This window comes from Sceloporus occidentalis, unplaced genomic scaffold, assembly GCF_023333645.1.
Source record: "Sceloporus occidentalis isolate IW3139 unplaced genomic scaffold, rSceOcc1.0.p SCAF_1, whole genome shotgun sequence".
In the NCBI taxonomy this organism is placed as follows: domain Eukaryota; kingdom Metazoa; phylum Chordata; class Lepidosauria; order Squamata; family Phrynosomatidae; genus Sceloporus; species Sceloporus occidentalis.
The window spans coordinates 219571810-219594247 of NW_028316981.1; the positions used below are offsets into that span (position 1 = coordinate 219571810).

Here is a 22438-nt window from a genome sequence, read left to right on the forward strand (position 1 = left end):
CTGAGAGAGAATTAACGGCACAGGTAGAAAAGAAATTAAAAGAGATATGTCAAAACCATTTTGATTTTGCAAGTAAATCAAGAAAATGGTTGGCAAACAAACTGAAAAAAGCAAAAGAAAGAAAAGTAATAGAACAAATGCAAGATGGTAAACATAATCTAACAACACAAGAACAAATAACGTGTAAATTTACGAAATGTTATACAGATTTATATATAAAAAATTTAAGATCAGTATCAGATGAGAATTTAATATCTGAATTTTTACAAGAGGAAGAATCGCAAATAATTTCTGAAGATAAACAGAAAATCCTGAACGCAGAGTTTACGGAAGATGAAATCTTGACAGCTATTCAAAATCAAAAGACAGGTAAATCCCCGGTCCCAGATGGGTTCACTGCAAGTTAGTATAAACTAGAAGTAGTAATAAGGAAACCATTAAAAGAAACATTCAGTTTTAAGAGACAGAATCATTGAATCCTGGAGATATGCAAATGTCACCTTACTTCATAAGGAAGGGAAAGAAAGATCGGCAATGGGAAATTACGGATCAATATCATTAGTGAATATAGATTACAAGATCTTTACATTGATTTTAACAAAGACTAAAGAAGATCCTAACGGACATGATACAGAAGGACCAGGTTGGGTTCTTACCTGCAAAATATGTGTGTCAGAACCAAGAGTTCTGATTTCCAGTCAAGCTTTGTAGGTGAAACAAAAGGCTTTTATTGAATCATTTCCTGTTTTGCTATGTATTTTATATGTATTATCCTACTAGAGAGGCCCTTTCCCCACCACCACTCCCTTTGTGTCGTGTCTTTTTAGATTGTAAGCCTGAGGGCAGGGAACTGTTCAATTAAAAAGATTGTATGTACAGCGCTGTGTAAATTTACAGCGCTTTATAAATAAAGGTTAATAATAAATGTCCCAACATTTAGTGTGCAATTAAAATGGTTAACGCTTAAAAAGGACAAAAGGAAGAAGAGACATCTTTCCTGGATATTAGTAAACATATATAATATAATCATGAAATCTAATTAATACTTGGCATCTCCCTGGCACTTTATGGCAATTTTATTTAACTCTCTCTTTCTAATCTTTTTTGCATCCAAGGCAAAAAGAGCCACTCTATGTTACATAGTTGTTGGTGTCACTCAAAAGGAACTGGACCAAATCAACAGTAGAGTTCCCACTTTTGTTTGTCAGCAAGGGTGCTAAAAATTTCTTTCTAGGGTCACTGTACAACGGACAAATTAACAAGTAGTGAACAATATCATCCACCTGAGGCTGGCTGCAGATGCATAGTCTGTTCTCAAAAGGCACTTTGTTGTAGTGTCCATCTAGAACTGCAGTAGGCATTACTTGAAGTTGTAGCTCAGTGAAGGCAATTCTGAAAGTAGGCGACTTGAGTTTAGTCAAATATCTGGCTCAAAAACGTCCAGTCTTCAAAAAGGAGAACCAAAAGGAAAATTGTGAGGTCCTGACTGACTGCAGATCTTTTGTTGAATCAGTCCAAAAAAGGAATTCTCTTAATTGTCTCTTATCCATGCCAATAACAGCGTTCAACTCAGAAAAGTTATATTTTTTTAAAAGAATGACTTAGTGATATTATGATACTTAGTGATATTTTTAGAAGACCCTCTACAAAGCAGTACTATGTTAATGATGAGTTTAACCAAATTTGGGAAGATAACCGGATTCAAAATTAATAAAGAGAAATCAGTACTAATTACAAAAAAAAAAAAAAAAATGATGAATTTAGAAGAAATTTCATTACAAAAAAATCTGGATGCAAAATAGCTACAAAAACAAAATATTTAGGGATATGGGTAATGAATAAGATTACAGAACTTTTCAACAACTACGACAAGACATGGAAAAACATTCAAAAAGGTTTACAAAGATAGGCCAAATTAAAATGTCAATTCTGCAGAAATTTAATTTTCTATTTACAAATTTATCCACAATTAAATGTATCCATAGCTAATTATGACCTTTTTTTTTTAGTATGGGACAGAGAATTGAAAAAAAATTATCTGGAAAGGAAAGAAGCCCCAGCTTAGATGGAAGACTTTAAAGGATAGCAGATTAAATGGAAGATGTGATCTACCCGACCTGCTGTTACTATCAAGCTAACTTATGTAGCTCACACACTGGGTAAGATTAGAAAACAACAAACTACTGAACTTGGTAGGATTTTATAGATGTTATGGGTGGCATGCCTACCTATGGTATAGGAAAAACAAGGTTCACAAAGAATTTGAACACCACTTCATTCGTAAATCAGTATTATTTATCTAGAGAAAAATCAAATCAACCTTCTATATTAAAATTCCAGGGTGAGTTTCACTGCAAGAAATGTACTTTATTTATTTATTTATTTATTTATTTATTTATTATGGTATTTATACCCTAAAGGCTCTCATGCTATCATTAACAATATTCTAAATATAAAATTTGACATTCAACCAGAAATCTATGTATTAAATATGGTCAACAACATTTTAAAGCAATCTGCAATAAGATATTATACATGATTACCACCGCCAGAATACTTTTGGCACAAACCTGGATGTCTAAAGGCTTACCATCACTAGATGATTGGTTATTGAAATTATTAGACACAGTAGAAATGGATAGACTATCCAATTGGATAGACAGAACATCTCCGGAATCAGCAAGAGAGGACTGGGAATTAATCACAGCTTTCTGCTAAAAGAGGTGTTCTTAAATAATAACTCCCAACTTATTAAAATATCTTAAAAAGCAAACTCTCCAGAATAGTTCCAAGGAATAATGCATAATTATTTGCAAACTGAAGGTATTAATGAATAATTATTTGCAAACTGAAGGTACAGAAAATTAAAATACAGTAATAGGGAGTAGATAAGCTAAATGTAACAGTTACAATTTCCAAAATGGACGTCATAGTTTTTATGAAAAGAAGTGAAACAATGTAGAAAGCAATTATTTCCAATTCACCTCCTTAAGCTGAAAGACTACAAAGTAATACAAAACAACTGTGTTAGTGAAAATAACTTAGGAATGTATTGTAATATATTGTAATTTGTAAACTGTCTGAAGGTAAAAAGAAAAAAGCAATAAAATTAATGCCCATTCAAAAAGAAGAAGAAGAATCAGCCACAGTCGCCGCCGCCGCCACCAGGGAGATAATCAAAGTAGAATGCATAAAGATGGTATCTATGGCGAAAAAGAAGGAATGATGAGAAGCCGAAGAAAATGGAGGTAGGAACAGAACCAGAACTGTGAATACAACTATTGAACAACTAGTGCACAAGCATAAAGAGAATTACAGTGGAGCCTTGCCTTATGCAGGGATCCGTTCCAGACACCCCCCCCCCCCCGCATTAGGTAAATACTGCATAAGCTCAAGCCCCATTCAATAGAAGGGGGCTTGTGTTTGCGGTGGTGCGGTGTGCGCGTGCCATGGGCACGCACACCATTCAATTTATTACAGCGCGGCTTTCACATAAACCGGGAGCCACATATGGTGTGCCCGCGTATGCACCTGCCGCGCTGTACTACAACAATCAAGTCAGAGAAATAGAAGACAGAAAAGAAAAGAAGAAGAACAAGAGAATTTCCCACAAGATCCATGAACTCAAAGGGAAATTCAAACCAAGACTGGGTATGCTGTATGAACAGAAGAGGATCATATTACACGACCAAGATGGAATAAAAAGATGAAGGAAGCAACACACAGAAGAGGTATATAGAAAAGAAGAAAGAATGAATGACATACGGAAAGCAGAATAATAAGATGAACCCCAAATTTAAAAGATGCACTCAAAGAATTTGGGAAGAATAAATAACCAGGAACAAACAATATTCAAATTGAACTGCTATGTACAATCCATACAAACAGGATCAGCTCTAGTTCTACCCCAAACCTGCCAACAAATATGGACGACAAAACAGTCGCCCACTGTCACGATGAGACTCACCCATCCAACTACTTTCTTGGGTGGCAGCCCAATGGATCTTTTTGATCCCACTGCTGCCACCAATATGTGACGGTGATGGCCACTATCCCTGAGAAACCCGAACCCGGGATTCTGTTCAGTGTCTCCTGCATTGTAACTCTCTTTAGATGCCAGCCCTCTAGGTTTCAGTCCCCCCCTCCCCAAGCTTGGCACCAACTATTATTTGACAGCCACACACCCACTATCTAATGTGTCCCAAACCTAAAAGACTTTTCTCAATGTTCATACCATTTTAATGTGTTTATGAAATCACTTCAAACAGCTGCTTATTGAAACAAAATACTCAATTTATTTACAAGTCAGGCTGAATACAGTAACTCTTTTAGTGGACGCTGTTTACAATTGATACAGTGTATAAATACTTTATTAGCTTGTTTCTTTAGCTTGTCTCTGTAATTGTTTTTATAGGTCTATATAATAATAATAATGTATTTATATCCCACCTCTCAGAGTGAAGCGGCTAACAATAATAAAACAACATTAAAATACAGTAAAACATCATAACTAATAAGCCCTCCCATCCACAATAAAAATACATTTTAATTATAAACTATAGACTGAGTTCTCACAGAACCTTTGAAAACTTTTCTATCTTATAACTCTTCTGGTTGCGTCTTGTCAGCCTCTCTGTTAACCCTGACTCTTGAGACATCAGGCCAATACATCGCTGCTTATGTTCCTTGCAACAAGGAATCACCTATTACACCTACCACCACTACCACACAGTTATTCTTCCTCTGGGAATTCCACCCATAGAACACATCTGTAGAACACCTTTGTCCTGTGCCTTATAATTGTGGATGAAGGGGAGGGCTGTAAATCAATTGTGTAATTCCAGGCTTGAAACATAGCTCTTAATTGTTCTACTACTGTGTGTCACATTCCTCCAAATATCTCTCTCCTGCATTTTGGAATTGATGCATTGCCCATAGAGGCATTGCCCATTTCTTGCCCCTCCCATCACTGGAAGCTAGAGATAGAATCATAGAGTTGGAAGAGACCGCACGGGCCATCCGGTCCAACCCCCTGCCATGCAGGAAATCCAATCAAAGCATCCCCAATAGCTGGCCATCCAGCCTCTCTTTAAAGACCTCCAAGGAAGGAGACTCCACTACACTCTGAGGGAGTGTGTTCCACTGTCGAACAGCCCTTACTGTCAGGAAGTTCTTCCTAATGTTGAGGTGGAATCTCTTTTCCTGTAGCTTACATCCATTTTTCCGGGTCCTGTGAAATTGGTGAAATTATGGTGAAATTATATTTCTTAACATGTCCTGTAGAATAGAGGCATTCTGTTGTCTTCATTAAGCTTTGTCTTCATTAAGTATATATTGCTTGGGCTGCAGTTTTGAACCATTTGAGTACTCTGGGCTACTTTTAGCCACTGTATGTATGCAATTTAAAACTGAAAAGGGAAAAGAAAAGCCATTGCGATCTTACATAATGGATGGCGACTAGGTTCAGTTGGTATTGTCTCTGTATGCAGTCAACATTGTTTCTACTGTAAAAGATATTAGACCTACAGCATAAATTATAAAAGTTATTTAGGTATACTTTGTTTAGAAGAACACATGCATTACGGTTTCAAGCCTCCCAACGGACTTGAGTTCCTGTTCCATGACTTGTGGTGGCTGGAGGGAGTTACTCAGTATATCTTATATCCTGGGAGGCGAAGTGTAATGCTGTGTCCATGCAGTTCTGCTCAGGGTAACATTGCCTGAGTGGACAAGACTGTTTGGAAAATTGAAAACGCAGGCATGTGTCCTCTTGGCCATTTAGCAGGAGCAGCTTCTGCAGATGTGATAAAAACGGACTTGTGTCTATTCCAGATCTCCACAGAAGATGCTAGAGATACAGGAATGGGACAGCTGCTCTTTTCTCTCAGTGACAACTTAGCACCCAGCCACTAAGTGATTGAGAGATGTGTGTATCTTCCCTTTACAGCAAGTTTGCAGGGGGACGGGTGTTTCTAAAAAGCGGTTGGATCACGCTTTTTGAAAGGGCTGTACAAAAAGATAAGTGGGCATAAACGTAGATTATATGTGCTTATGTTACCGAAGGATTTTGGCTATTATTTACTTTAATGTCTCCCCAAAGTCTGCTGATCTGAATTTGTGTATTTTAGTCTCCCAGGTGTCTTGTCCCAGCTTCCAGGTTTTCTAGGACATGTTTTTGCTTCAGCTGGAATAATTCATATTTAATTCCTCTTCACTGGAATGAATTTCATTTGGCCTGTAGTAAAAATAAGAAATTTACAAAGATATCAAATAGCTTTGTGTTCTTATAAAGCTATATTGTTCTCATATTTAATACTATAGTGGTAGGGGTTTTAAGTTCTTTAAAATTGTTTAAACCTGGTATATTGTATATTGAGTTTGATACAGTAATGTTACTGAAAATGTGCAGTTTTTAATTTCTTTAAATATGGTCTTTTGTGTCATACACTTTTTTATGTGGAAGAGAAACACAGTCAACTCTTGACTTTTACTGGTTTAACATTCTCAGATTTGATTATAGTCGCCCCTCCTAACTTGCGGATATAAGATCCGTATCTGTATATCTGTGGAGAGGCGACCTCTCCTGTTTTCAATGGCGGGTGCAACCAGCGCGCATGCCTGATGCTCACGCACGGAGTGCACCCCATCCAAGCCTATGGGACTTGAAAATGTGGAACCCTACATTTTTGCAAGGGGGAGGGTCATTTGTGCCAATAATGCCATGGCTATCGGCGATGTTTCTTGGACTCTGCCACTGGAAACGGGTGCTGGGTTCAAGTGGAGTGTGCCTCTTAAGTCCCAGGAAGCAATTTCCACCAGTTTAAACCGCAAACTTACAGTCCTCTCGGATAGCGCAGGGAACCTTGAGCAGGAGCTCTTAAAGGTCCCTGTGGTACAATGCCATTTCAGCCTGGAAACCCTTGATTTCCTTTAGAGGATGTAAAAAAAATTAGAAATTTAATTTTCCACTCATCATTTCCCATTACCTATGACAGTGATGGTGAACCTTTTCGAGGCCGAGTGCCCAAACTGCAACCCAAAACCCACTTATTTATTGCAAAGTGCCATGTCTCTCTGGCTTTCTAGTAACAAACTCTGGCAAACTCTGTGCTGGGATGATGGCACATAAACTCACAGAGAAGACTCTGAGTGCCACCTCTGGCACGTGTGCCATAGGTTTGCCATCACTGACCTATGAGCTTATTTGGTTACCTTAAAACTGAGTGGGGAAATATCCAGAGCCTTTTGGTGAATAAAGAAACTGAAAATTGTATTTTGAGTGTCATTCTCTCATTACATTTTGAATTCTTTGTGGAAGGAATAGAATGCATATTTAGTGGGGGCCCTTGGTATCCACTGAAATTTGGTTCCAGGACACCCCTTCCCCCTGTGGATACCAAAATCCATGAATGCTCAAGTCTGGTTATGTACAATGGGATAATAAAATGGTATCCTTTATGGGAAATGGCAATTTATTTAAAATCATCCAGCTAAAAACTATAAAATATTTTAAAAAATATTTTCAGTCCATAGATGGTTAACTCTCTGCATGCAAAATCTCTGGCTATGGGTGAGCCAATTGTAATAAGAAAATTATGCCACAGAAATAACTCTGCCAACTTGTGACACTTGGGAGGAAAGGTGTGTATGAAATCACTTAACTGCTGTGCTGTGTGTGCTGCTTCCATGCTTTGTAAAATCTGTCAAATTACTTATTCTTGGCAGAGGAAGCAGCCAAACAAATGTAAACAGCAATTTGAGAGCCCGGCCTCTAGGATTAAAATTTTGTAAACACTCCAGCTAATTGCATTCTTGTTCTCAGTGTACCAAAAGCACCATTTAGTGAAAGCATTTGTTTACTGAATTCTGTTTGTTTTAACGAACATGATTCTGATTCTAGTAGTGCCCTGATTGGAGCAGATAGGATCAGCACAAAATGCAAATTGGAAAGAATATCTAATGCCATTAAGTGTTTAAATTAGAGTTCTAATGGGAAAGAATCTTTTAAGTTGTTTAGTTATGAAATCTGTACCAAGAACTGCTTATTGCATTGATACAACTCAGAGAATTCATAAAATGTTTGTTATGATTGATATTTTTTTTATTTAAATGTGAAACTGAAGAAAGAAGGCTATGTTTGGAGATTTTATATAAGTCTTCTCAATGACTTCACAAAATGTATGTTTCATTCTATTAGTTGCTTTAGGTCCAAAACAGACGGGCAGGAAAGTGTGGTGCACACCCCCAGAGTGGCCAGAAGCTGCGCAGAGAGCCGCGTAAAGCCACTCCTTGCCAGAGGCCTGTTCAGGATCACAAAATAGCGATACTTTTATGGGGCCAACCAAAATGCGCAAAATACATGAAGCAAGCTTTTGATGGTCCACTAGCTTCTTCATCAGACAAAGGTGTTAAAAATCACACAGAAGAAGAAGAAAAAAATAAAATGACAAGGCTTGCATTTTGTCAAGATGTTGTGATTGTTTTCTTCAGTTCATATGGTTTAGTAGGGTATTTGTGCAGATGGGCTCTTCCTCCTCCTGGCCATGTGGGTGCTGTGAGATTTAGTCAAGGAAATAAACTTTAAAGTCTATTAGCAAGACGAAAAGCTAGTGCCTTTGAGGTCCAGTTTGTCTTGAATCCTTTGTGAGGCTACAAGCCCCCTTTTTAGTAAGAGAACACTGAATTCTCAGCAGTTCTCCATGCTTTTGCATTGGGAAAACCTTTAGGTGTTGTTAAGGTAACCAATGCAGTCCTATTTTTTTTAAAAATGGTTTTACCATTGTTCAAGGCAGAAACCTCAAATAGTAAAGTCCCAGTCCATCGGTTCTCTCTTTAGGATTCCCTTATGGCAGCTAAAATGGGGTATCTTCACATCCAGAAAAGATTTCCACGAATAGCTGTTTTGACCATATACCAAAGTACAGTGTCATCCAAAATCCACAAAACAGTGATACTTTTATTGGACCAACCAAAATGCACATTATACATGTTGCACTTAGTTGCTTTCTGAGTGCACTGACAAGAGAGAACATGTCTGCCATTTTTCCTGAAATACAATGAGATGGTTTCACAGGAAATTGTATTTAGTTGGTCTAAGAGGCTAAACAGACTGGCCAAAAGGCCTGGCGTCGGGGTGGAGTGGGGGCATGGCAGCCGCACACTGCATGGCCTGACTCCACCCCAAGCCGTCATCATGCTGCCCACCTGACCACACAGCAGGTGGCATTACGGAGCTCCTTTGGCGCGGCGTTCAGACGCTGCACGCCAAAAAAAGTGCTGAAAAGTGCAAAGGCACCCTTTTCCTGCTCTTAAAAGGAACGGCGTTTTGAATCAGGCCTGCTGCATACTCAAATGGGTGGTGGCAAATTGCTCCTTTGGGGCCGTTTGTTTTACCTCTAAGAGTCAGGAATGCTGTGGTTGATAGTACCAGGGTAGGGGTTTATTTGCAAGGGGGTGGGGGGAATCAAATTTCTCTCTAAAGTCCTTGTCTGTACTGCTAATAAGATCTCTCTTCCTCAGCCCACAACAGCTGGAATCCAAGTGGTGACATATGGGGCCAAAATGCCTGTTATGTCAGTATATTTAAGCTCAGTGAGGGAAGGGGCTTCCAATGCTTCCTTGCATAATGTCCTCTTCATGCACAGATGATCTCTCAGTTACTGGAGTGCATCCCTCAGCTATTTCTTAACTGGGAAGGGCAGTAAACATCCCACTGTGTTCCTTAAGCTGGGGACACAAAGTAGATGTCATCCTTTTATTGTGTGAGCCCCTTGGATCCCTTTCTGGGAGAAAGGCAGCAGAAAAAATGAAACAAAATAAATAATAAATAAATCCTGCTGTGGACCTGATTTGTGCTTCTGGCACAGAAATGCAGCCGAATGCTACCTAAGGGCACCATCTGCACCCCTGCCCCGGCCACAAGGTCCACCAGCTGACAGGTTGTGTAGTGGGGGGAAGTGGTAGGGGCCTGCTTGGCTGAGTAGGATTGTGAGATATGTATGTGAAAGAGAGAGAGAGAGAGAGAATGTGCATTAGTGAATGGAGGAAGAGAAAGGGATGACTGTGAGAAGGAGACTGTGTGATGCTGTGACAACACTATCTTTAATCACAAGCATTTTACAATGAACTAACCAAATAAATAAATAAATATACCAGCTAGGCAACAGTGGGAATGTTCTTTGTAAGAAAATTAAGTTTAATTGTCTTTCAGAGCTGCAAGATGTCATAAATTTCTATTAACGTTTAGGAACAAATTTAGTTTAATGATCATTGCTATTTTTGGCTACAGGGTGACATGAAGTATAAATGTAAAACAGATTTATGTTTTACACTAGGTTGGTTTTCTTCCAGTCTCTCCTTGAGTTAACCTTTTCACACTTCAGAAGCGATTTAATATAATTTTAGTTCTAATAGCGTACAGGCAAACAGAAGCAAACTTGCTGCTGAAGAATAATGTTTTGGCTTAGTTTGGTTTTGGTATTTTTTTGGTTTGGTTTTTGAAGTTGTTGTTGTTGTTGTTAACTGCCCTCAGGTCGACCTCGATTCACAGTTTCCCTGTGGATGAGACATATCCAAGACTGCCTCTGCCCACTTCTCTGATTCAGGTCCATGACTTCCCTGACTGAGTCTATCCATCCAGCATGTGGTCTTTCTCTGTTTCTGTGCCCACTACCTTTCCTTGTGTTATTGTCTTTTCAAATGAGTCATGTTTTCTCATGATGTGTCCAAATTACAACAGCCTCAGTTTTGTCATCTTGGCTTCCAGGGAGAGTACAGGCTTGATCTGTTCAAGGACACATTTGTTTATGTTTGTTGTTTGTTTGTTTTTTGTCTATTCCAGGTATAGTTATCATTATTCTACAGCATCGCATATCAGATGTATTTATTTTCTTCCTATTCACTTTTTTCCCTGTGCAGCTCTCACATCTGTATATGGTGTTGGGGAATTTAGTGCTTTGGATGACCCTCACTATAGTGTTCAGAGTTATATCTTTATACTTTAGGCCAGTGATGGTGAACCTTTTACAGACCGAGTGCCCAAACTGCAACCCAGGCCCCACTTATTTATTGCAAAGTGCCACGTCCCTCTGGCTTTCTAGTATGAAACTGGCAAACTCTGTGCTAGGGAGAGAGCATGTGTGCCCACAGAGAGGGCTCTGAGTGCCACCTCTGGCACGCGTGCCATAGGCTCGCCATCACTGCTTTAGGCTCTTGTCCAGTTCTTTCATAGCAGGTCTTCCCAAACCTAGTCTTCTTCTGATTTCTTGACTGCAGTCTCTGTTCTGATTAATGTTTGATCAAAGGTTTTCAGAACTCCTTGAGTACTTCAATTTTCCTATTATCAAGGATGAATTCTTGTAGATCTTCCATGATCATTATTGGGGTCAAACAGACGGACAAGATAGAGTGGCCAGAGGCCACTCCACCTGCTATCGCCCAGCGATTGCCCAGGGACCATGGCAACTGCACAGCCTTCTCTTAAAGTGGCCCACTGCCAAATTATTCCTTTTTCCACGCTCCTTTTTTTGGTTGCTCAAAGTGGCTTCCAGGGTGTGTTATGGATAATTTTTGTTTTTTAATGTTTTAATGTTCAACATCAAGTCAACCTTGGTACCTTCTTGCTTGACATTTTCCAGTAATTGCTCCAGCTCTTTGTTGGTTTCTGCGAATAATATTGTGTTGCCTGCATGTCTTAGGTTGTTAATGTTCTTTCCTTTGATCTTCACACCTCCTTCCTCTAAGTTTAAGTCTGTTCTGCATACAATGTTTTTTGCTTACAAGTTGAACAGATGGGGAAGTAGTTTTGCCTGACCCCTTTGCCAACTGGGAACCATTCTGTTTCATTGTGTTCTATTCTGATGGCAGCCTCTTGTCCTGTTCTGATGAGAGCCATTTGTCCATCAGGACAATCAAATGTAGTAGCGCTCCCACTTTTTTGAGAGCATTCCATAGCTTCTGGTAGTTTGTCTAGTCAAAGGCTTTGCTGTAGTCAATAAAGCCTTTCCTAGTTCACTCCATTTTCCATCTTATGACTGTAGTGTGATCCCCACTTCCTCTTGTACATCTGAAATTTCTCACTCTACATATGGTAGGAGTCTTTGCTGCAGAATTTTGAACATGAATTTGCTTGCATGGGGAATTAGTGTGATGGTCCTATAGTTACTGTAATCTTTTGTGTCTCCTCTTTTGTGTATAGGAATGTACAGTGCGCCCACGTTATATGCGGGCGCGCTTTACGCGGACTTGAGTGTACGCACTCAAGCTGCGGGGAGCGCGCAGGGCGCAAGGGGTGGCGCGTCCCATTCAAATGAATGGGGGGCGCGCCCGTGGCACCCTACACGCTCCTGCGCCGCCGCACCGCCACGCACAAGCCTTGAGCATAGGCAGAATTTGCCTTATGTGGGGGGGTCCGGAACGGATCCCCCGCGTAAGGCAAGGGCCCACTGTATATTAATCATTTTCAGTCTGTGGGCCACTGCTTTGTTTTACATATTTGTTGGCAGATTTTAGTTAAAACATTCTGCCTCTGTGGATTGTAGTAGTTCTATTGATATGTCATCTGTTCTGGTGATTTATTATTCTCTGTTATTTTGACTGCGGCTTGCACTTCACTCTCCAAAATTTGGGATTTGTCTTTGTATGTTTCTTCCCATGTGTGAAGTTTTGCCAATTCTTTCCTCTGAAATATAGCCTACAGCACCTGACATTCATACAAAGAATGGAATGCTACTTTTTAAAAGGAACTTGCAGTCGTCCTTCCAAGTCTTGTCCTTGAGAATGGGGATGCTTTGATTTTGATTTCCTGCATGACAGGGAGTTGGACTGGATGGCTCTTGTGGTCTCTTCCAACTCTATGATTCTATGGTTTTATGAATTGATTCCAAAGGTCCTAATAGAAATAAGAAACAAAAGGGCTGAAGTGATCTCTGTAGCAACTCACTGGCAACAAAAGGCATAGAACCACTTTTTGGAGATCCCTTCTCTGAGTCACAACCAGCTCAAATTACCTCTGTACCAGGTTCTGATAACTCAAGGCCAAGTATGTTATCAAGAGCCAGCTTGCCTCAGCTCTGTGCGTGGAGATTAGTGAGCACACTGTGGAAGCACTGAATTTCAATACACTAGCTGTAAATGCATGGATAGGTCCTGTGGATTCACAGGGACATGATTTTCAGTTAACTTAAATTTGATGTTGTCTTTTTTTAGAAAGTGTCAGTTTTCTGTCAAGCTCCTGGATCAAAAGTTCATTGTTGCTTGAATGTTTTTCTCCTAACTTGGCATGCTTACGTAACAGAATATGTTTCATCCATATAGTAAAATGGTACATTTCTCCTTTTTTAAAATATTTTTTATTATTATTTTCCACAAATAATACATCATAAAACATACATTTAAGTTCCATATATCCGAATAATATTACATACAACACTTCCTTATTTATTTCTCCAGTCGTTTATTTCAACATTTATTTTACTCTCTGCATCCTTTTTCTTTCCTGTCTTTCCTCTCTTGATGATATATTCGAGTTCACTATTGAATAGCTTCAGTTTAATTTTTACACCCGTTGTTTTTGTTGTTGTTGTTAGCTGCCCTCGAGTCGACTCCCAGTGTCCCTATCCTCCACAGCCTTGCCCAGATCCTGCAAGCTCTTGCCCCAAACCCCCCTGCTTCCTTCACTGTCCAGCTCTAGCATCCGTACATGTTAATTGAGAATACAATGGCCTGAACAATTCTAACTTTAGTGCTCAGTAGTATGTCTTTGCTCTTCAATATCTTATCCTGAATCTTGCTTGCACCACTGGAATTTCTCTCTCCATGTCTGGTTGGAGTCTATGCTGCAGAATTTTGAGCATTATTTCACTTGCATGTGAGATTAATGCTATTGTCCTATAGTTGCTGCAGTCTTTTCTATCACCTTTCTTGTGGGTTGGTATGTATATTGAGCATTTCCAGTCTGTTGGTCACCTATTTGTTTTCCATATTTGTTGGCATATTTTACAGTTGTCCCTACATATTCGCTAGGGTTAGAGGAACAAGACCCCCGTGAATATGGAAAATCTGCAAATAACAAAAAACACTGTTTTTACCTGAGAGGACACCTCTCTAGGAATCTCTAGGTCCTCTAGTGCAACTCTGTGGTCAATGTCCAACATACACTGACCATAGAATGGCACTGGAGTTGCTACAAATGCTCTTTCAGTGCAACTTTTAGTTAAAGTTGACCACAGAGTTGCACTGGAGGACCTAGACAGTCCTAGAGAGAACATATTAATGAAATCCGTGAATAATCAAATCCACAAATATCAAAGCTGCAAATATGGAGGGATGACTGTACTTAGTACTAAAGTTGCATCTGTCTATGTGCATTGTAGCAGTTCAATTGGGATATCATCTGTTCCTGGTGATTTATCCCCCCCCCCCCCCAATTTCCTTTATTCCCCATCTCTTTTGTATAACTCTCTGTGTATTGCCTCCAGAGTCTTTTTATTTTTTCTCATTCTTGTATTATGTTCTGAGATTTTTTGGTAGAGGTCTCTCGTTATTCCCTTTTTATTGTTGTCTTCTATTTCTCTGCATTGATCATTGTAGTATTTCTCCTTATTCCTGCGTGTCAGATGTTGCACAGTTCTATTCATACTTCTGGTTTTGTTCCTATCTCCCTTTGCTTTATTTTTCTTCTTTCTTTTATTGTATGAAGTGTTTCATCTGTCATCCATTGTTTCCTATCTTTCCTTTTGGTACTTCATTCATCATTAATTATGTCTCTGACTTCTGTCCACAGTTCTTCGGTTTCCGCTTGATTGTAGTCAGTAGTTCAAATCTGATTCTTACATTGTCATTGAATTCTTCTGAGATGTTATTCAGTTAATATAATTATGGTTTTTGCTTTCTTCTTCAGTTTAATTCTGACTTTCGTTATGACCAGCTGGTCTGTGCTACAATCAGCTCCTGGTCCGGTTTTGGTCACAAGGATAGGGCTTCTCCATTTTCTACTTCCAATTATGTAGTCTATCTGTTTTTTGTGTTTACCATCTGATGATATTCTTTTCCCCCCTGTGGTAGCCCTTGAGGTATTTTTTATTAATATTTTTAAATTTTACAATTCGAATTGTTACATTTTCTTCATACAAATACATGCTTTACTACTTTACTTATTTTATACTAAAAATCATCTCAGTGCACCCTTTCCCTGGAGCCATTTCCTTCCAACCAAAATTTTAATTCATCTCATGAAGGTAATTTTCCATCTTCTTTTCTTAATACTTTTTCAATAATTTTATTGCATATTTCATCAAAATCATTTCTTTTCCATAATCCTTTCTTCACTTTCAATTTACATGTTAATTTATCATTAATCGCTATTTGCCAGACTTCTTTATACCAATCCTCCAGTTCCACATTTATATTTGTTTTCCAACTTCCCGCTATAATTAATCTCACTGCTGTAAGTAAATTTGTTACAAGACTTCTTTCTTCTTTTTTCCAGTTTACATCATTATATAGTGATAACAATACTATACAGTGGTACCCCGGGATACGAATGCGCCGCCTTACGAAATTTCCGGGTTACGAAAGAAATTCACTTAATTAATTGTTTCCGGGTTACGAAGGTTATTCCGGGTTGCGAAAGAAATTTTGGTGCTTTTCGGCGCGATTTCACACGGAATCGCGGCTTTCGCTATTAAAGCCTATGGGCTTTTTCGGCTAGCGAAAGTTTCCGGGTTACGAAAGCGGCGGCGGAACGAATTACTTTCGTAACCCGGGGTACCACTGTACTTGGTTTTCTATCTATTCTTATATCCCTAATATTTTCTATTTCTAATACTATTATTTCCCAATTTTTTTACATATTTACATTGCCACCACATATGTATATATGATTCCACTTCATTGCATCCTCTCCAACAGTATTTTGAATTATTTTTATCTGTATTGTGTAATCCCACTGGCGTTAAGTACCTTTTCCAGATCATCTTATAATCTTTTTCCTTAATTCGTACCTATAGATTTTTCAGATGTCTTTGTTCCCAAATTTTATTCCATTCATTTTCACAAAATTTACATCCTAACACTGGAACGGATCCCCCGCATAAGGCAAGGGCCCACTGTATATTAATCATTTTCAGTCTGTGGGCCACTGCTTTGTTTACATGTTTGTTGGCAGATTTTAGTTAAAACATTCTGCCTCTGTGGATTGTAATAGTTCTATTGATATGTCATCTGTTCTGGTGATTTATTATTCTCTGTTATTTTGACTGTGGCTTGCACTTCACTCTCCAAAATTTGGGATTTGTCTTTCTTCCCATATCTCTTTCCAAATATTTTGGTTTATTTTTTCCCTTTTATTCTATTTTATACATTTTGCTAGTTATTCCTTTCATATTTTCAATTTCCTCTAGTTCTTTTCCTTTCTGAATTATTTGTTCAAATTGCGTATATTTTCCCTTGCTAACCCACGTAAGCGATGACCGAGCTAAGAGTACAGAGACAGCAGATATTTTTAAAGGAAGGTACTGTATTTTCTGGTGTATAAGACTATTTTTAACCCAGGAAAATCTTCTCAAAAGGCAGGGGTCGTCTTATACAGCGGGTGTTGTCTTATAGGGCAGGTGCTGAAACCTCCAAGCCGGATTGGAGGATCTGCGGTTGCCGCATATGGTGAGGGGGAGCTCAAAATGGCCGCGGCTGCATCCCCACTGTATGTGGCGACTCACCAGGATTTGTGGAAAGAAGTGACTTAATGTGGTCCTGATGACAAGGTGAGGGGCACCTCACCGGGAAGGTGTAAGTGAAGGGCGGAGCAAGCTGCAGGCGTCCAGGACGTCCGGGGTATGGAAAAAAGAGCTGTGTTTGCATTACCGCTCTGATAGTCTTAGAGACAGGGAGGGCTGGGCAGGCAGGGGGAGAGCTGACCAATCCAAACGGGCTTTGTATAAAACAAGTTTTCCTGCTAAGTACCTGCATGTCATAAACATTGCAATTAAAATTACCATATTGAAATCAAATCTCATGTTTTTAAATTTTTTATTTGGTGTGCATTGGAAGAGGGGTAGTCGTATATGGTGAGTATATCCCAAACTCTATATTTTAACTGGAAAAGTTGGGGGTCGTCTTATACGCCGGAAAATACAGTATTTATTCTAAGTAGACAGGTAACATTCATGCAAGGCCTCCTTGCCTTGCAGGTACAGAATGTATAGTTACAAGATGTTCATTTCAGGCAAGCCAAAAGATAAACATTACAAAAGCCTAGACGCACTAGCTATCACATTTCCTAAGCTACTCACACAGAGATGGGTTCTGCAGTCCTTGATGGGTTTTTGGATGCAAGGAGCTGGCTCTCATTGCCTAGCTCAACTTGCATCCCTTAAGCCTGCCCTTTTGGCACAGGTCCAATCAGCTGGGTTCCCAAAACAAGAAGACTAAAATAAAGCCACATGGCCTCAGAGGCCTTTTAAAGACCTCTGGCGGAAGGTTCTTGAAAAACCCGGTCCTGCTCTACTGATTGGCCAGTTGGGCCTTAGGTCAGCTATGATGTAAATTCTCATTAGCATGTGATGTAAGCCCTCATTAGCATGTACCTCCCCCCAGCTTAACCCTTTATGATTTGAGAGGTGTCCTCAAATGACTGGAGGCCCAGTCTTTACAGATACATTTTCTAAAATTAGTATAATCACAGGGCAGATGGTTCCTGTTTCAACAGCAATTTCTCTTTTATCTGTTTTCCCCAAAGATCATAAGCAATTGATACACAAATATCTTTTTATATTCCTATGTTTGGCAGCAAGATTAAAAATTGTCTCAATTTTTGTCATTAGATTAGTGACATAGGTATCTAGAATAGCACACTTGTGGAAAAACTAACTGCTCAAGTTAGTGATTAAAAATAAATTTTATTTATATAATTTCTATGCTACTTGGTTTCCATATTTTGACCTTGTTTATTGTGACTTGTACATTTCTTATGGTCACTTCTGGGAAAAGTACTGATTTTAAGGCTATAAATTTTTTGTATGTTATTATTATTATTATTATTATTATATTTTATTTCTATAGCGCTGTAAATGTACTTTTTATTTAATGTAGTTTTTATTTAAGGTTACAAATGCTATCATATATAATGTTTAAAATGCTTTGAGTAATGAGAATATCTGCTCTAAAAATCAGGATTGTTGTTTTTTAAATATTACTCTACAAATAGACAAAAGTGAGCTAAACAAGGAAAGACCTTTTGACTTTTTAGGGAATAAAAAATTCTAATGTTGCCGCTAAAACACTATATCAAACAATCAAAGCAGGTGGCTTAGCTACCCCACATATTAACTAGTATTACATACCTAGCATGCCATCTGGTGAGACAGCATGGCAGGGGTAGCAAATTTATACTGCACAAAACCTTCATAGAATGATAGAACAACAAAATCTAGCGTGCATTTTGAAAATGTGTTCCTGCATTGCAATAAATAAAAATGTATCCTTGTGCCTATTATTAAAACAGATCCAATTTAACTGTGGACTTTCAGAACTTCCACAGATTTGTTAGAATGAAACTTTTAAAGGTAAGAGATGCAGAGCGGGATCCGATTTCAGCATCTGAGTCTTTCAGCTTGCCTGCCCCAATTGAGAGAATGTGGAATTTGTGGTGATAGCTTTGCATGCCAATAATGAGACTGCTTTAACTGCTAGGGAATTCTGGGCACTATAGTTTTGTGAGACATTTCATGTTCTCTGTCAGAGAGCTCTGGCGCCACAATAAACTACAATTCCCAGGATTCTCCAGCATTCAGCTGTCTCAAACTGGATTTATTTATTTACTGTATTTATACCCTGTTCCTCTGACAGAAAGGCTTTCAGAGCAGCTCTCAAACTGGATTATTTCTGCAGTGTGTTTTGAACCTTGATTTAATAATAAGGAGACACATACACCCAACAGTCTTCAAATTAATATCCAGGTCTCTGTCATTCCTGTGTCTGATTTAGAACAAAACCAACACTTTGGTCAAGATGTTGCCGACAATAATAACTTGAAACAATAAAAATATAGATATAAACTACATCCATACTTAAAGCAATTCTGATTCAGTTTCCCTTTACTATTAAGTTGCTTCTAAGAGATTTAATAATATTTATACATTGTAGTGTTGGACTAGAATGGGCAAAACCTGCCTTTACTGAGTTACTGAGATTAAATATGGGAAGGAGGACCAAATCTGCCAATCTGATTCTTTGGATATAAATGCAACAGATAAAATAACTGTGATTCTAAGCTATCTTGGAGACAGTCTAATACTTCTGAAAGATTGAAAGCAATGCAATGCTATGTGTATCTTTGTTCTCAGTATCATTCCAGCACTAATTTCCCAAAATACTGTTGGGAAAGATCAATGTCATTCTCCTCTACTGCACTGGTTCCCATCCTTATTTTCACTTATGTACTCCTTGGCAGCCATAGATTGTATGCTAGCAAAATGTTTGTAATTGATATTGCTGGTATTTCAAGCCCAGGGTGGCTGCCTCAATGTGCACACATCAAAGCAGGAAGTGTTTGTGTTAACAAGTGTCCCTGGCTTTGCAAGCGGGGAGTTCACAAAAGCTTCCCGCTTTGGGAGGCGCCATTGAGGCAGTGGCCTTTGGAGTTGTTGTTATATTTATTTGTATCCCGCTCTTTTCCCTGAACTGGGACTCAGAGCAGCTTCACAACATTTAAAACAATACAATTAATAACGTAGAAAAGTGATACATTAAAACAGAATTAAATTGTTAGAATATTAACGTTGGGAGGGGGTTTGGCGGTGCAGGTTCTTGGTGTTCCCCACTCACAAAGCTTGAGGCTGTTGTGCATGCATTCACATAAACGCCTCCAACTTCGAACAGTACCAAGGAGAATTGCTGAGAGGTGGTGATGGAAAATTTGCAAATGTGGAGGGCAGACTATACTTAAATTGTTAAAATTGACTTCGTTGCACTCCGTCTGGACATTATGGAATATCGCCACATAGCACTGAGCTGGATTTATTTTATTTAAAATATTTATACCTTAAACCATGTGTATTGTCTCCAGTAAGGATCAAACAAGGATAATACAATGGTCACTAATAATTGCTTTGGAGGGTGATGGATTCTTCTTGTTTTCTCTCTGTGGGGCCTTCCAGCAAGACAAGTGAACACTATCAGCAGGTACCCAAAGCAGTGGTGAAAGCATCAGCTCCTTTCCTCCTCAGTGGCAGCCACCATGAGGCACCGTTAAAAGCAAGACAAATGTACGCGTGGATGAGTTGGTGCCAAGCCCCATGGATAGCTGTCTTCACCTGCCCTCCTTTTGCCTCTCTTCCTTCCTCCCACCTCTTGCTTTGCTAGTCAGCTCCATCATCCCCACTCCTGCCATGAAGAGGGGAGAGGTTGTGAGAGCACAGAGCGGGGAGTGAGATGGGGCCCGGGAGGAGGATGAGGATGCCCAATTAATAACACCACCTTGAGCTGGCACACCTCCCTACTCATTGTCTATAGTCTCTTCGCTTTCTCACACTTGCAGCCACACCTCCATTATTGATTATTCCATCGTTACTAAAAAAAATAATGTGCTGTGGTTAGAAACCACTGTTCCACTAGATGTCAAATATAATATGGATTTTTTTACTGGAAACGCTTAACTTCATCTTTTCACTTACTTCTAGGTCTAGAATTCTGAATATTGAGCAAACGTGGATCAGTAAAGTCTGCCTCCCCTTTTTGGATTAAAGTGACTGTCTCCTGGAAGATTACTGGCAGAAAGAAAACTTTTGGAAACATTCCCTGATGAGCCCCGTTGAAGTTTTGTCCACCGTCATGTGGCCATCGCAGCTGCTGTTCTTCACAATGCTCTTGGCATCCACCGTCAGTTGTAAGTGATGCTCCATTTCAGTTTCTGTTGACTGCAGCTTTGAAAAGTTTGGAATAGATCGTGTTGGCTGGGGTATAAAAACAAGAAATGTTTGATTGACTGTGTGGCCTTTTAAAATAATGCTTTCACAGATACGGGGTTCTATAGCTCTGCTTGCCCCTGGAAAGTGTTCCATAGAAATGAAACATTGCATATGTAGGTTTCTCCAGAAAGGGAAGCATTAGGTCCACAAGTCGCCTCCATGGCCTTCCTCCAGGTAGGAAGGTGTTGTTGTTGTTGTGTGCCTTCAAATAGTTTCCAACTTATTCTGATCCTAAGGTAAATGTATCATGGGGTTCTCTTGGCAAGAATTGCTTAGACCGGGTTTGCCATTATCCTCTGAGGCTGAGAGATTGTGACTTTCCCAAGACCACACAGTGGGCCATGGATGACTAAGTAGGGATTTAGACCCTGGTTTCCCAGAATCTTTGTCCAGGACTCACACCACAATACCATGCTGGCACTGTGCAAGAAAGCTACAGTAATTCACACCACTGATTCCTCTGCATTTTCCTTGTATGAGTGCTTAGTACAGGAGTGGAGATATTGTGGTCTAATTCTTATTTTTTTTTAATGCTCCCAAACACTCCCAAATGTTGCTCTGGGGAGAAACTTTTGGGCTTCTCAGGGCATTTTGGGCCAGGAGTGGCCTTGTTTTTTCAACAAGAAGTCAACTTCCTATTAACACTATTAATCAATCATCAGGAAAAACTAATCGGGAAAATCTATAGAAAATTACTACAATTGGATATGGAAAATGAAACCATTAAGGATACGATGGTAAAGTGGGCTAGCTCTCTTGGTTATAATATACAATTAGAGAAGTGGGAACATGTTTGGATAAAAGGGTTGAGATATACAGCATCACAAAATATAAAAGAAAACTGGTTTAAAATGTTTTATCGCTGGTACTTAACTCCAGAAAGATTAGCAAAGATTTATAAAAATAAAAACAACAAATGTTGGAAATGCGAAGAGGTAATAAGGACATTCATACACTGTTGGTGGAACTGCAAAAAGGTAAAAAAGGAAACAAATTAGAGACTTAATTAGTGAAATTTTACATATTAAGTTAGAATTAAAACCAGAAAGCTTCCTATTGAGTATATTTGATAATGAAATAGAAACGAAATACGGAAAACAACTTTTTTATATGGTAGCAATAGCAAGAATACTATTAGCACAAAAATGGAAATCAAAGGATATTCCGAAGAAAGAGGAATGGGTATTGAAGCTAATGGAAGTAATAGAAATGGATAAATTAACTCAAATAATAAGAGAGAAATCTATAGGGAATATCTCGAAAAAAATTAACCAAGAATGGGAGTTAGTGTTTGAATATATGAGGAAGCAATGGGGGAGCTTGTGGTACTTAACTTGATTGTAGATTGTATTTGTTTCGAGGGTATTTTTATTTGAATATCTATTGAATAAGTATAGCATTCGTAATGGAGAAGGAAATAAGAAGTAAAGAAACAAATAGGAAGAATAAGATGTAAGTATAGTTAGTAGTGAAGA

The 22438-nt window shown here is 38.9% G+C and overlaps 1 protein-coding gene across 26 annotated transcripts in view; it reads left to right on the plus strand.

Annotated features, from left to right (window-relative positions):
• ADGRL3 (adhesion G protein-coupled receptor L3) overlaps positions 1-22438 on the plus strand; it is a 495567-nt gene that overhangs the window by 126475 nt on the left and 346654 nt on the right. For 24 of the 26 annotated variants that reach the window (XM_089489004.1, XM_089489005.1, XM_089489003.1 and 21 more), the window contains exons 3-4: positions 2010-2159; positions 20676-20881. In XM_089489004.1, the coding sequence (XP_089345130.1) occupies positions 20797-20881 (85 nt within the window). In that variant the 5' untranslated portion in view covers positions 2010-2159; positions 20676-20796. The remainder of the gene's footprint in view (positions 1-2009; positions 2160-20675; positions 20882-22438) is intronic. The other 2 variants (XM_089488988.1, XM_089488990.1) reach the window with 1 other exon arrangement.